The sequence below is a fragment of the Mus pahari genome, chromosome 1 (assembly GCF_900095145.1).
Source record: "Mus pahari chromosome 1, PAHARI_EIJ_v1.1, whole genome shotgun sequence".
NCBI classification, from domain to species: domain Eukaryota; kingdom Metazoa; phylum Chordata; class Mammalia; order Rodentia; family Muridae; genus Mus; species Mus pahari.
The window spans coordinates 167,369,992-167,386,491 of record NC_034590.1 but is presented as its reverse complement, the minus strand read 5'-3'; the positions used below and the strand labels follow the sequence as shown (position 1 = coordinate 167,386,491).

General features: G+C 49.3%; 1 protein-coding gene across 1 annotated transcript in view; it reads right to left on the bottom strand.

Moving 5' to 3' along the window:
* Window positions 1-15,047, bottom strand: part of Habp2 (hyaluronan binding protein 2) — a 34,188-nt gene extending 19,141 nt beyond the window's left edge. Inside the window, exons 1-2 of the mRNA XM_021215460.2 lie at window positions 14,905-15,047; window positions 3,692-3,728 (exon numbers count right to left, since the gene is read on the bottom strand). Of these exons, the coding sequence (XP_021071119.1) occupies window positions 3,692-3,728; window positions 14,905-14,973 (106 nt within the window). The 5' untranslated portion in view covers window positions 14,974-15,047. The remainder of the gene's footprint in view (window positions 1-3,691; window positions 3,729-14,904) is intronic.
* Window positions 15,048-16,500: the final 1,453 nt, after the last annotated feature.

Here is a 16,500-nt window from a genome sequence, read left to right as displayed (position 1 = left end):
ATTCTCATGGTAGGCTGTTGAATACTAAATATTTTCTGTGTGTCAGACACTCCATGAAACTGCATGCAAACAAAATTCCACGTAACTGTCAACCTCCCCGGTGAAGGTAATCATCATTGTATTCTACAGATGGAAACACCCGGGCAGAAGAGCATCACAACTGGGTTCATCTAACTCCAAGGCCCTGTGCCTTTTCACGAGCTGAGCATCTCATGATTCAGGTTAGAAAAACCATTGGCCTTTTGGCTTTCAGGAAGCGGCCTGCTCAGGAAATCTTCAGCTAGCACATGTCCCTCATCCCTCTCCAGGATTCCTGTGGCCCATGGTGAGGGCCTCTTGGAAAGAGCTCGCAGTTAGTGCTGTGGGAACTCCACAGCTGCTCTGCTGAAGGAACCTGCCAGATGTGTGGGATGGAATGAAAATCCCTGGAATGTCATCCTGGGTGGCTCCATCCATCACCGTGCCACAGCTGGCTCCTCTGAGGTGCCTTCCCCAAACCCCAGCCCTGTCGGCCTGCCTGTGACATTTCCAGCCCAGCTGGCAGGCAACCATAGCTGAGAGCCTCCCTGGCAGGCAGCAGGACAGCTGATGGATGGGCACAGCCTGTGGTGCTGGGCAGAGCCAAGCCAGCTTTGAAGATACGTTTCTGCAGGCCTGCTGGCTGTGTGTCACCTGCTTTGGGGACATGGGCAGAGCTTGGGCTGTTTGATGGCCACCTCCTCTACTACACACTGGGGACTGGGGACCAGGCACCTTCTGCTCCAGCAAGGCCCTTGCCATGTACTGGCACTGGTAAGACCAACCGAGGAAGCAGTTTGCCTGAGGGCATGAGCGGGGCGTCTCTTCAGCATGCTGCCATCTGAGGGGAGCACGGAGCTGATGAACCTCATCAAAGAACAGCCCCGTGTGCAGTGGAACCAGACAAGGATACGCCTTAACTCTAACTTTCTCAGTCCACAGCCGGAGGCCAACAGAGCATCTGGAGATAGACTCTAGCCAGGGTCAACCTACTTCCTTTGCTCACTGATTCTCAGACGTTCATCTGTGGCATTCTTGGGGTCAGTGTCTTGGCGTGCTCAGTCTAACGTTGTCCACGCTTTCCTCAGTTGTTTTCCAACTTAAGTCTTTGTCTTAGATGCCTCTGGTGTACTCACCTCTTCTTCCCAAGAGCCCATCAGCCCATTCAAAGTTTAGATAGTGTAATGTTAGGAAATTCTTTCTGTCTGGAGGCCAAAGCTGACACTACGCTTTGTAATCTGTTCAGCTAAAGCCGTACGGACACACGGACACATCGAATGAATCCTCGCTCCTTCAACCAGTTCACCGCCTAATTCCAGAACATCATAAACCCCTGTAGACATCACATACAACATTCTCGAAGACAGTAGTAAAGTGCCTTGTGGTGAAGATACTCCTTGAAGTTTTTTTTCATGTGTATGTGTGTGTGTGTGTGTGTGTGTGTGTGTGCTACATTGTGTGTGTTACATTGAGTGTGTGTATGGTACATGTGTGTGTGTGTGGTGCGTGTGTGTGTGTGTGTGGCATGTGTGTGTGTATGTGTATGCTACATTGTGTGTGTGTGTATGTGTGCTACATTGTGTATGTGTATGGTACATGTGTGGGTGTGGTATGTATATATGTGCAATACCTGTGTGGTACATTTGTGTGTGGTATGTGTGTATTTAGTATGTGTGTATGTGGTATGTATGTGTATAGTATAGGTATGTGTGGTATGTATGTGTGGTGTGGTGTGGTGTGGTGTGTGTGTGTGTGTGTGTGTGGTACATGAGTATGTGGTTCGTGTGTGTACGGTACATGTGTGTATGGTATGTTTGTATATGTGGCACATGTGTGCATGCATTTTTGCACGTCTGTGGGCATGTTTATGTGTGTGTGTGCATGGGTGCATGTGCATGTGGAGGACAGAGTGATATCAATAATCATCCTTAGCTGTTGTTCCATTTTGCTCATTGAGGTAGGGTCTCTCAATCAAACCCAGAGCTCATTGCTTCAGCTAGTCTCCCCAGATGCTTTGCCTCAGGGATCCCTGTCCCCATCTTCCAAGGTGAGAATGACAGGGTGGCTGCCCTGTGCTTCTAGCATTCGCATGGGTTCTGGATCCATGCCTTGTGTTTCAAAGTGAACACTATCCACTGAGCCATCTTCCTGGCACATAAAGACACATCAAAACACTTGAAACCAAGGTTCTTTGACCCTTCTATGCCTCTGTATCTTTCCTTGTCACCCCATAACATCTACAGCTATGTTTTACTGTCTTTCTGACCTCCCAAGTCCAAGAACCCTTTGCTGATGTCTGAGCAAGTTGTTCTCAAGACTAGAGAAATGACGCCCTTCCAGTTTGGCCTTGGCTCCTCTCTGAACTCCATGTGTGCCAGGAGTCAGGACTAGGGCCTCTGAGTAGTTGTGCTTGTCTCCCTTGGTGTGGGGAAAGATGCAAAGTCCCTCTGTGGTCCATGCTCACCTGGGCACATGATTCTATTCTATTCCATGAGCACGTGGGGTGAAGATCTATGTCATCTGCTCTGAACTGCCACCATCTATTTGCCCACCCAGAGAACTGTTTCCTGGAGAATATTGATGGCTGATCATGATTTTGCTTGTGGTTACCATCTTTGTTCTAAGTAAGTCCTTGACACAAGCTGGAATCACATCTGTCCTTTGCATGCACAGGCTGCCTGCTCTGGTCTTTTGAGTGTGACCAACCTAGTCCCTTGGCTCCTTTGGAATAGTGAGGAGTTTCTACCCCAAACTCAGAGCAGGGAGAAGGGTGTTACATTGTTTGGTCCACTGTGGTGTGGAGCTAGGCAGAAGAAACAGAGAGGGTTCAAGGTGACCGGGTGAATCTGGGAGAGACAGTCTCTAAGAAACAGCCCAGGCCACTGGGCATGTCAGATACTCTACCACACAATCTCCTTTGATGCAATCATTTCGTGGGTTTGTAGTTGGGTTTTTCTTTTGTTTTTTTGTTTTTGTTGTTGCTGTCGATTTTTGTTTGTTTGTTTTGAGACAGGGTCTCTTACAGTCTAGGCTGGCATCAAACCTGCTATGTAGCTAAAAACCTGTCTTGAGCTCCTGATTCTCCCACCTCCATCTCCCAAGTGTCGGGATTACAGGTGCATCCACCATGCCCAGTTTTGAATGCAATCCTAACACCATGCCAATGCCGGACACGGCATCCACCTCGGGTCTACCGGACTCTCAGTGCTGTGTGTCTTGGTATCAACCTGAGACTTCCTGTGGGGTGTCTGAGCACCCCAAGCCTAACAGGAGTGGAGATGTCAGGGGGGACACAACACTGGAATAGCTCATTGTGGAGCTACCTGTTAGTGTCTTGGCTTCCCTGTGGGGAAATGTAGTCACTGGATGGCTCCTTGTTCAGTCATATTCTTTCTCTCCCCAGTCACTAATGGACAACCAGTTGCTTCCCTCATCTGGGCCTCAGTTTCTTTCTCTGCAGAATCAGGGTGTTTAACCACATTTGTAGTCTCTCCCTTAGGTAGTGGAGATCAGCAGCTCAAAGCTGTGTGGAGTGTTATACAGCTGCAGTGTTTCTGGATAAATTCTCAAGGGTTTCCGTGATGCCCCGAAACCAGCTGAATCCCAAGGTCCTATAAGAGCCTCTATGCTCTGGCCCTTGGCTGGTGGAAACCTGGGCTGATGGCACACTCACCTGGGTCTGGGGGCGCAATGAAGGACATCAGTGAGAGCTGGAAAGCAAAAGGACACAGTGAGTGTGTGACGGAGCCACTGACACCTTCCTCAGATAACCTCAGCCAGAAATCACCATTCCCCAGACACAGGCATGCTGGGAGTCTGCTGAGGGAGAAGCAGAGCCTATTGGAAGATACTCCTTCTCTTGTGCACACACATCTTGACCCTTCCTCTCTGCAGACACATGTTCCCAACACACACACACACACACACACACACACACACACACACACACACACACACCTCTGTTGGAACATGGTGGCCCTGGGATCTGCCTCCATATCAACTAAGTAGTTGCTCCTGGATCAGGAATGGCATGGTTGTTATGTTTCCATGGCAACCCCATTCACAGAGGAGAAGACTCAGGATGTATGCTCTCATCTAAGTGATTCTTGGGGTGACTGCTCTTGTGGATTGGGAATGAGCGAATGCTTAAAGCACTCCAGAGGTTTCCCAGTGTTCCTGGAATAAAATATTCACACCTGCCCTGACATGCAAACCTTCCCACGCACCTCTCTGTCCCTAGAGAACAGCTGGCCTCAGACTGGATCAAGCCAGGCTCCTCCCACCCCTAGCCTCTGCGCTGATGGCTCCTTCAACCTGAAACCCTCTTCAAGTGCTTGACCAAGTACAGAGGGCCAGTCAGAACAGCACCTCAGCATCTCCGTGCATTTCTTCCATGGTTGTGTGTGTGTGCACATGTGTGCAGATGGAAACGTGTGAGGACGCCCGTGGGCACAGGTAGGTGTTCATGAACTTGTGTGAACACACATGTGAGAGCCAAAGACCTCTTCATATCATTCCTTAAATGTCACCCTTTTTTCCTTTTTTGAGACAGGGATTTTTGTGTGCTTGTGACTGGACAAGGCTAGACTGGATGGCCAATAGAGTCCAGAGATGGTCCCATCCTTGTCTCCCCAAATTTGGGACTCCAAGTATACATTGCTACATGCCACATTTGTACACAGATTCGAGGGCTCACATGCAGGTCCCTGCTCTTGCACTGAACTGTCTGTGATAACTTCCTGTTCAGGTTGTGGTTTTCTGTTGAACCGTATTGGGGACTGGGCAGATGTCACGTTACAGTGAAAGTGAAAGGACAGGTCTGGATGTAGCACAGTCAGGATGTGGCATCGATAAATAGCGTCCTTGACAGAAATGCATCCTCGGGGGTGGAGCGGATCTCCACTCTGCTCTCCAGATCACAGGACCTCCACAGGACACCGAGATGATGGTGCCCCAAGGGCAAAAGGAGGGGGGCTGGCTATTCTAGCTCAAGTGATGGGACCCCCTGATCGCAGGGTGTGATCTTGGATTAGGGCATTGTTGAGATCATGGGGGAATCTAAATACAAACGCATTAGATAATGTCGTGGTGTTGAATATCCTGAGAGTGGATGGGGACATTGCACTTCTGTAGCACAGTGTCTTTAGAGTTGGGGTAGGGTGCTGTCTGACCTCTATTTGGAAATCACAAGGAAACAAACAGCAGATACTCAGAAGGGTGAGCTCATGTGTGGGGTGACAAAGTGAATTGGGGGGTGGGTGGGTGTCCTGGCATCTCTCGCCCTCTTCTTGGGTGGGAATAGTGACAACGTGAAACTCAGGGAGGAAAGGGATAAAAAGAAAGAAGGGAAATGGTCCCCACTATCTGGAGTGTGTCTCTGTTTAATTACCTTGTGGTTCTCCGGACCTGTTTTTATAGGGAACGAGACAGGGACACATATTTCACTGGAGGTGGGGAGGGGTATTCTTAGGCTTGGGGAAGTGGGAGTGTTAGGGGTGCTAGAAGAAAGACTGGGGGGTCTCCCTGGAGAATGACCCTACCCCCAGTATGGCCAGTTGCTGCACCTCGGATCTGGTTCTCTGCTCAGCCCCATCTTCCCTCCATTGAACTTGGGGACCCATGGCCTGTGTCCTTTCTACTCAGGTAGATGCCACTCGGGTATTTCGACTCCAGCTGACTAGAATGGGCGTGCCTGGCTGCTGCTAGCCCCAAGCAGAGGGCAGGACAGGAGAGACATCTTTTCTGAGCCTGCAGAGAAAAGCCCTATGTAACTTGTGCCAGAGTTAAGAATCTCAAATCTCTGCTACATGGGGCTCCTGAGGGACAGCTGCTGCTGTTCTGCCTGTAGTCAGCAGGTGGCAGACATGTCCTTTCTAGGCATGGCTGCTGAAAGAATTTAAACTGGAAATAGGCAGGCTTCCAGGCATAACCATCCTGGCCCCTTGGACAGCACCACCCCACTCACACACTCCTCCCTCCAGCCCTTAGCTCTTCCAGGGGCAGTGCACTCATTGTGTGACCCCGTTTCCACTCACAGGGCGGTTGTAGTGCCAGATGGAGGTAGCCCTACACCTGGCTGGTATCTGGGTATCTACACACTAACCCCCACTGTATCAGAAGCAGGAAGAACAGATACCATCTGTCTCCTTCCAGCCTGCCATTCTATTCTGATTTTCCCCAGGTAGGAAATAATAGAAGAGCCCTTCCTCCTGGGACTTGAGAATCCAAAGATGAGACTCAGCAGAAGTGGTGTGTGCAAGGGATAGCCAAGAAGCAAATGAGAAAATAGATATCTCTGTTGAATTATGAAGAGCTGGAAGTGAGCCAGCGGTGGTGGTAACATGGTCCATATACCCTGTCTTGATTATTCCCCCAAGGCACTGATCATTCCAATACTGTAATCATCAACTTACACCCAAAGCATTAACATAGCCTTGGAATGTGATGCCCACTGTCCATCAGAGTCCTGGTTCCTAGCCACCAGGGAGGGAGATAGAGGGCCATAGCATGCCTACATTGCAGTAGAAGGACAGAGACTGTCCTGGTTTGGTTTCTCTTGCTGTGGTAAATATGACCAAGAGCCACTTGGGAGAAAGGGTTAACTTGTCTCACTCATTGTTGAATCTTACTGAAGGAGTCAAAGAGGAGCAAAGGCAGACCCCGCGGAGGGACACAGAACCCGCGGAGGGACACAGAACCCGCGGAGGGACACAGAACCCGCGGAGGGACACAGAACCCGCGGAGGGACACAGAACCCGCGGAGGGACACAGAACCNGCGGAGGGACACAGAACCNGNGGAGGGACACAGAACCCGNGGAGGGACACAGAACCCGTGGAGGAACACAGAACCCATGGAGGAACACCACAGAACCCGTGGAGGGACACAGAACCCGTGGAGGGACACAGAACCCACGGAGGGACACAGAACCCACGGAGGGACACAGAACCCACGGAGGGACACAGAACCCACGGAGGGACTCAGAACCCACGGAGGGACACAGAACCCACGGAGGAACACAGAACCCACGGAGGAACACCACAGAACCCGTGGAGGGACACAGAACCCGTGGAGGGACACAGAACCCGTGGAGGGACACAGAACCCATGGAGGGACACAGAACCCATGGAGGGACACAGAACCTACGGAGGGACTCAGAACCCGCAGAGGGACACAGAACCCGTGGAGGAACACAGAAAACCGTGGAGGAACACAGAACACAGAACCCATGGAGGAACACCACAGAACCCGTGGAGGGAATAAAAACACATGGATGAACACAGAACCTGTGGACTAACACAGAACCTGTGGAGGAATACCACAGAACCCATGGAGGAACAGGAAACACAGAACCCATGGAGGAACACCACAGAACCTGTGGAGGGACACAGAATGCGTGGACGAACACAGAACCCGTGGAGGAACACAAAACCTGTGGAGGAACACAGAACCCATGGAGGAAACACCACAGAACCCGTGGAGGGACACAGAACCTGTGGAGGGACACCACAGAACCTGTGGAGGGACACAGAACCTGTGGAGGAACATGGAACTCGTGGAGGGACACAGAACCCATGGAGGGACACAGAACACGTGGAGGGACACAGAACCCGTGGACAAACACGGAACTTGTGGAGGAACACAGAACCCGTAAAGGGACATGGAACCCATGGAGGGACACAAAACCCGTGGAGGGACATGGAACCCGTGGAGGGACACAGAACCCGTGGAGGGACACAGAACCCGTGGAGGGACACAGAACCTGTGGAGGGTCGCTCTTGCCGGCCCCATCACGAGTGCGTGTTCTGCTGTCTTTTTTACATCTCCCAAGATCATCTTCCCAAGGGTGGAGCCACCCACAGTAAGCTCGGCCTTCCCATTGCAATCAGCAGTCAAGAAGATGCCACACAGACTTGTCCACAGGGAAATACTGTAGAGGCAATTTCTCAATTGAGAGTCCTTTCTCACAGGCGACTATAGCTTGTGTCAAGTTGACAGAAATTACCCAGCACGAAGAAGATGGAAAGAGCTCCTTATTCATTACCAAAGAAGCAGGTTTGGAGCAAGATGAAAATACCAAAGACCATGTTATTGGGATACTTCATCAAAGTTCTGTCTAGAAGGGTCTAGGCTTGGGCGGTGGCAGGGGGACACACATTGCCACAGTGGCAGCTGGGGGGAGCAGGAAAGGGGTGCCTCAGTCATTCTGATCTGGTAAACACATCTCAAGAGACATCTCTGTCAGTCATACGGAGTGTGAATTGCAGCCCATTTCTCCCTTGACCTCCATTCCTGGTTTCAGTGGGATTTAAACAATACATACTCATAACTGACCAGTGTCTCCCAAAGGACTGGGCATGGTCACCTCTCCAGAGTGGAGAGGGAATGTTTAGAATGACTACTCCAGCTCTGAATCCTGGATTCCTATGTTCTTCTGGAAATGTGTCCATAGATGGGAGTTGTGGTTCAGGTGTGGTCTGCCTGTATTTCCTGAAATCTGCTATGCTGTTTTCCACGGGTGTACCATCTCATGTTCCTCCCACTGGGGACACACGAGCTTCCCATTCCTCATGTCTGCAATAACACTTGTATTCATTACATTTGCCTCACCCTGGCCAAACACCTAGCAAGCGATCTAAATGAGGGTGGGCTTGTTCTTGCTCACAGTCTATCAGGGTAGCTGATACAGTGTTGTGTGTGTGGTGGCAGGAGCTTGCCACATGGTTTGAGCATATCTCAGCAAGAGCAGAGAGTGGAGCTACATGGCCAGAGGTGGGGCTAGTCTGTAATCTTCAGTGGCTGCCTCTAGTGGTCTGTATCAAGCAGCTAGAGCTCCCTTCTCAAAGGTTCTGTTTGTAACCTTTCAAAATAGTATCAGCAACTGAGGAACAAATGTTCAAAATGAGCCTATGGGTCTGGGGTGCATTTCACATGCAAACCACACTTGCTATTTTCCACTGGAAGAAATTATAGCCACTGGGGTTGGGACTAAGTACTGCCACTCTCTTCTTTACCACAAGAAATCTCAGTTCTCCTGGAATGTTCTCAGTGCTGCCTCAGTTGGTAGACTCAGCATGGCTGTGCCTTCATGCTCCGGTGGGGAGGGGAAGGCTCTTGTGGGACCGATGTCCCCAAAGGAAGGTACTGCAGATGGATTCCTTCCTGGAGTGCACCTCCCATAGGTGCAGGTAGGGCCAGAAAATGCATTCTTAACCAGGGGCTGGAGACTCTGACCTTTGCCCTTGCTTTTATTATGTGTGTGCGCATGTGTGCGCATGTGTGCGTGTGTGCATGGTATGCATGCGCGTGAGTGTGAGTGAGCATGCATGTGCGTGTATACATGTGTGTACATGCATGTGGAGGCTGGAAGTTGATGGCAGATGTCTCATGAATTATAGACATTTCTCTGAAGCCCAGGAAACCACTGTTCATCTTTTCCCTGTATAACTTTCTTTCCTCAGTTTCCTCAGTTATAAAGATTTCCTGGTTTGGGGAAATGGTTGGTCAGGAACATGTTTGACATGCAAGCATAAAGACATGGATTCAATTCCCAAGAACCCAGGTGGAGAGCTACACACGGCGGTAGCTTATGCCTGTGATCCCACAAGTGAGAGCTGGAAACAGGCAGGATCCCTGGGGCTTGCAGGCCAGCCATCTTAGCTCAGTAGGTGATCTCCAGACCAGAGAGAGGGTGGGGGGCTCTATTGAAAAAAATAAGGAAGGAGCTGGGTATGGTAGCACACATCTTTAACTCTGGCAATTGGGAAGCAGAGGCAGGTAGAGTTCTCTGATTTCTAGGCTCCCCAGGGCTACATAGTGAGAAAAAAGAAAAGGACGAAGAGTGACGTGACAGGGAGATCTCTGACACCAACTTCTAGCCTCCGTGTGCACATAGACCCATGCACATTTGCATGCACGTACACTCATGCACACACATGCATTTATACTCATACACACATGCATGTACAATCATGTGCACACACATGCATGTGCAATCATGCATGTACACATGTGTGTACAATCATGTACCCACATGCATGTACAGTCATGTACACATGCATGCATGCATACTTACATACACACATGCATGTACAATCATGTGCACACACATGCATGTGCAATCATGCATGTACACATGTGTGTACAATCATGTACCCACATGCATGTACAGTCATGTACACATGCATGCATGCATACTTACATACACACATGCATGTACAATCATGTGCACACACATGCATGTGCAATCATGCATGTACACATGTGTGTACAATCATGTACCCACATGCATGTACAGTCATGTACACATGCATGCATGCATACTTACATACACACATGCATGTACACACATACACAGACATGCATGTACACTCAGGTACACACACATGAATGTACACTCATAAACACACACGGGTGTGTACACACTCATGCACATGTATATATACACAGGAAAGTAATAAAAATAAATCTTAAAATATAAAGTAGGTAAAGGGAAGTCTGTATTAGACAAAAGTATTAAGACATCAGCAGAGGCTGTGGCAGAATTTCTGAAGCAGATTCAGCCGTGACTGAAGTTTAATTACTTGGTTGTCCAGCATGACTGATTCTTCTGATGTCAGGAAGGGGAGCTTCCTGGGCTGAAGGGAGGCTGCCAGGGGGAACCAACTTCGCCTCTTAGTGGAAGCCTCAGCTTAAGCGGGAATCAGCAGCCATGCTCTAGCCTGCCTCCTCTGGTTCCACATCAAGGGGACCTGTCATCTTTGGGTAGAGCCTGGTGTGATCACCCACCCATGTCACCTTGGGTACAAACCTTGAGACTGGCTTTGGATAGGTGTGTTTGAGTCCAGCTCTCTGACCTGCCGTGGGCACCATCTTGGATAGGCTACCTTGTAGCTTGCTTTAGTATCTATGAAATTGACCATGGCCCTACCTCATGGGCTTGTCAGGAAGTTTATACCACAAGCAATCTGTGGTTAAAAGTCAATACATGGTGGTGGTGCTGTTACGAGACATCAGTGTCAACAAGTTTATTTTATCGCTGTTATTTTCAAATTGCTTGGTGCACAGTGTGGGAGGGGCAGGCCCAGGAGAGCCTTCTCAGCACAGAGTCCTCCAGGAACTCCTTTGTTGGGTCGATCACAGGCGAGTCACACAGCCCCTCCCCCCCCTGTTTCTCCCTGGGATCTTTGCCAAACCCTAAGCCAGGAAACTTTGTTATATTAATTATGAAGAGAAAACATGTTTTATTTAAAATCCCGGCTGCTGAGTTTTCTGCCATGCTGTTTCTCTGTGACAGCAGAATTTCTTTTGCATCTGGGAAACCCTAATGCATTTAGAATATAAATATATCCGTGCTTACACACACATGTGACTTCAGCGACCTGATTTCCCTAAATACCAGTGTACAGTGCAAAGCTAATGAGTTGAGCTCCTGCTTGCAATCAAGTTTTTGTTTTGGGGGATTTTTTTTCCCCGTAAATGTATAAGAAGTTTCAGGGGGAATTCAATCTTTCCCCTTTTCCAGAAATCTTTGCCTGGATTGGAGAAGAGGGGACCCCCTAGGCATGAAAAAGCTACATTCTGGGATGTTGGGGTTTCACCCAAAAGGGGGCTCACAGGTTCTACCCGGGGCCCACGTGGATTTGTGTACTGAGAGTGGGGACTGGTCCACTCCGAACTGGCATTAGTACTTCACCATCTATCATGTGCTTGAGCAAGAACCATATCAATCTACCCCTGCCTCTGTGCATCCGTCTCTCCTTCCTTGTCTCCCCCCACCTTCCCTCTTTCCCACCACCGATAAGGTGATGAAGAATAGATACAGAGGTGATCCATAGGCACCCCCCCTTTTGCGGTGCGGTGTGCTCACTGTTACCAGAATATGCAACTTTTATGAAACCTTGGAAATCTCTCTATATATTTGAGATGTTCTGCCTCTTAAACGCTGCCTGGCAACGGAAAGACAAAGAAAATGCTCTGCTGTCTGACCTTCTTCACAACAGGCAAAAAACTAGGCCGAGAGCAGAGCATGAACCCCAAGCTCCGCCATCTGCAATCTCTCCCCTACACAGGCTGTTTCTGCGGTTCGGCGCCTAGGGAGACCCCAGAAGTCATACAGTCCAGGTTTGTAAGAAAACAAGCATTTTGCCCACACGTCCCTTTTGTGCAGTAATGAAGAGACTGGCATCTTCACGGAAGCAGGACAGGGCTTCCAAGCATCATTCTCTCATTCTGACCCTGAGAGAGGTAGAATTTCACTGTGGTCAAGCCCAGTGTACTGGCCCCCAAACATCCCAAGGACCACTGTTGAAGAGATTTCCAAGACAGTGCATGGCTTTTTGGAAGCTGGGTGGTCTTCCCGTAAGGATGAGGGTCAGACAGACTCAGTCTCAGGCCTGGCACAGGAGAGTCTAGCAGCTCTGCCACGGTCCTGTTTCTTCTCTGGAGACCGGGAATAATGTCACACGGCTACGCTGGGGATGGACACTCAAAATGATTTATAAAATAAGTGTGCACAAACCAGTCTAGATTAGGCATGAAGGTAGATGAAGGATGCCCGGAGCTCATCGAGTGGTATCTGAGAATTAATTTCTAAATATAGTCTTAGGCGGAGGCCAGGGAGATGCTTAGCAGCTAAAGGGGATTGGTGCCAAGCCTGACGATTTGAGTTCAATCCCCCAGAGAGCTTAACCATGCCATTTACCAGCCATGGGGCTCGGGGCCATGTTATCTGTATGTATGCTCTGTATGTATAAAGTGGGAATGGTCACAGTACCTATGGCTTGGGGCTCTTTTGGCAGTAAACCCCATGGCAAACCCAGGGGCTAGCACTGGGGACTGACTCTACTATGTGCTATCAGTTCATTATTATTATTACATTATTGATACCAGATCTGGCTACATAGGACAAGCTGGCCCACGGAGCTCACTATATAGCCAAGAGTGGCTTGGAATTCATAATCCTCCTGCCTCAACCCCCTGAGTCCTGAAAGATAACTGGTTATTATTTTTAGCTATGTATGCAGAAAAGGCCACTCAGCCCATCAGGCTATGTGGCTTTGTCCCCGATGAAACCGGAAACCCTTCCAAGCATCCAACTTGGCTGCTCTGCCCTAGATGCAGTGTGCCAGCCTGTGGAACATGAAAAGACATTCCAACCACCTGTTTGCCACACATCTGGGTGAGAAAACAGGCGAAGACTGCGAGGCCTCTCCTTGGACTCGACTAAGCTCATTGCCCAGAGGCTAGCCCTCATATGTTTCCTTTTATCCATTATTGACTTACAGTTTCATTGATAACCGTAAAAATTCCCTGGATCTTAAAAAAAAAAAAAGAAGAAGTGTGCGGGAGGGTTGGGGGCTGGGGCGATATTATCCTTTTGTGAACATCAAACATTGCGTCATCCCTTCCTGCTTACAAACTATAGGCTCAGTTGTTTTCCCCTGGAGTTCTCGCTGGGCCTCTGATCATTTCCACTGGCTTTTTGTACACCTGTGGGATAGCTGCTCTTTCTTAGGCCCAAGTACCCATCAAGAAATTATTAGGTCAGATCACCAGGCTTAATAGCTATCTATAATTGCAGCCACCACCCCATAGTTTGGAAAGAAATTCCTTTCTAAAGCAAATCTCTTGGCAACTGAACCTGAGACTAGAGGCGGCTGAGCTGGGTTAACTGGCTGACAGGCCGAGGTGTAACCATTCTCTATGGACAAGCTAATAAGCAAGGTTGTCATTTAATTCCATTCCCTCAGGAAACACCCTAAAAGGGAAATCCAATTCAAAAGTGCTTAACCGGATGCAAGAAGTTTACAATGACTCCCACCCTCACCCGTCTCGCTTGTCTCTCTTCCATGCTTCTTCATCAAAGGGACTGTGCTCTGATTTTTATAGGGGACTTACTCTGTTTGGGCATTTTCTCAGAGAAGAACTGACTCTGGGGTGGGGATTGGCTTCCCAGTAAAGAGTTTGCCTAGCACACAAGATAAAGATCTTGGGTTTGATCACCAGCAGCTCCACAAAGAAAAACAAAAGCAGAAAGAGCTAAGGTTCACTGGAAGCCGCCATGTCCGCAACCTTTTGTTGCCATGACCTCTACCACAAGAGCAGTTGGTTGTTGGTGATTCCTTGGAGGCTCCGGGGGGGATTATTATGGCTATATATTCCTCAGTTATGCTGTGACAAAATCAAGACTGTTTCTGGCTCCAAGGCTCAACACTCAAGCCTTGGTCCATAGCCAGTGTGGAGACCCCAGAAAGCTCTGTTCCCTGCTTAGCTGGGCCAGCATCTCTACTACTCACTCAACCCTGGCCAAAGCCCCTCTACAGCGGTTCCCTTTCTGGCTCACCACAAGCTCCCTGGGGCCCTGGCTCATCTTCCCTGGCTCACTTACCGTGGTCATGGGAAAAAGAAGAGTATTAGCCACGGAGCTTCTCCACAAGTCGAAGGCAGCTAAGTAAATCCTCTGCCGGGCTCATTTCAGCCACCAGGGTATCCCCCTGAGGCCAAAGCTCAGGAGTCCTTCTGTCAGCCCCAGATAATAATCTGACATGTGAGCTAAGGCTGGGACCCTAATCTAGTCTCCTAGGGACAGGACTTCTCAGAGGATTCCTGAGGTGCAGACCAGATTTCATCCATGCTTCAGAGTCTTTGTGTGCCTTAGTCACCTCTGTGGGAACGAATTCATGGAGGCTTTGCCACAAAGTTCATGTCACACACGAGTCATTACAGAACTGACTGCCCAGAAGTCTGTGATTCAGCCTGTTTAGCGCTTGTGGTCAGGACACACACAACTTGGCAACACCAGCCTTTTCCCTTGCTTCCAACCCAGATGGTTTGATTTTGCTAACATAGAGTCTCTCAACCATAGAAACGTGAGGTGACCACTTACCCCGATGACTGACTTCCCCACCAGGGCGACTAGCAGCAGGACATGGAACACCAACATCCTGACAAACATCTGTGCAGTTGAAGGCCTCTCTGTTCTCTCTCTCTCTCTGCCTTTTCTCTTCTCGTCTATTCCTTTGGGGGTAGGGGTGGGGGTGGGGATGTCAGTCTCCCGGGATTCCGGAACAAATGAAGAGGATGCAAATTATTAACTCGGCATCAAATACTGTTTAATGTTTTGCAAACCAACTATCTTGATTAAACAAATGGCAACTCGGGGGTTGGGCAGAGTCAAGGGGTGCCTTGTCTTATGTAAAAAAAAAAAAGTCTCCAAAGATAGCAGCCGAAATAAAGAGACGCATGGCTTGCGGGTGCAGGTAGGAGCATGTTCAGTGCTGTAGGGTCTGGATGCATGGGCGGCGTCTTAGCCACAGGATAAAGGACTCCAGTGCGGACAAGAACCTCCGCCGCCTCTGAGATTACCGCTAGATTTCTGATCTCCGAATCTCAAGCAGAACTAAGACATGGATAGGCTCCTGATAACATCACATTTTATATTCATGAATGATAAATTAAAGAATGCCAAACTGTTATTGACAAACATTGATCCTGGGCCCTTTGAAGTGCTGCCCACAGCAGCTTGTTGGCTTCAAAAGTTTTCTTTTAAATCTCATTACATAAGGCTTTTACTTTTAATTATTTCCCCCTTTTGTTGGAGACTTTCTTTGGCCAGAGGGAGGATAAACAACCGTGGTTCTCATCTTTGGGACAACTGTTCCCAGTGCTCCTTGCCTAGCAGCGCAGGTTGCAGGCAGGCTACGGAAGCAGAAATGACCTGGGAAGGATGGATTCTTGTGGACTCAATCGATCTCGGCTAGAGCAGATCCCACGCTCCTGTCTGTCCACAATAATCTATGTATAGGCTCCAGTAATCCTCCAACCTGCTTCTTCAATGTCGGCTTGAAATGGTGCCAAATGACTCGTGCTTGGTGCTCACGTCAGCCACCCCACAGGGCACACGCACTCACAGTGCTCGGCCAGAGGCTGCTTCTCCCTCCAGAAGCCAGTGACCATGGTGGTAAGCCCCACAGGCCCCGTGCAGGGGGGCCTGAAGTCAAAGTCACTCACTAGATGGGTTTTGCTCTGCAAACTTCACAAGGCCGCCATGAGAACGATTTCTACGATCTCATGGATATCTCTTCTCTCTCTCTGTCCCCTTAGATGGAATGTTCGTGAGGCTGAGGGAGATGAACGGTGAGCTCCTAAGATAGATGGACACTCAGTGGATTTAGGTGGGGGACATGAACAGGTGAACAGTCGGTTGAACATCTGGGTATTTGTCTCAAAATGAACAGCTCAGGAGTAAGTAGATTCATGTGAAGACCAAATTGGCAGAGGGTGTGTGTGTGTGTGTGTGTGTGTGTGTGTGTGAGAGAGAGAGAGAGAGAGAGAGAGAGAGAGAGAGAGAGAGNGAGAGAGAGAGAGAGAGAGAGAGAGAGAGAGAGAGAGAGAGAGAGAGAGCGCCAGACTGTCTGGCCAGCAAGTGTGTGGGATCTTTCCTGTCTCCATGTCCCCATGCTGATGTCACAGGTGTGACTGC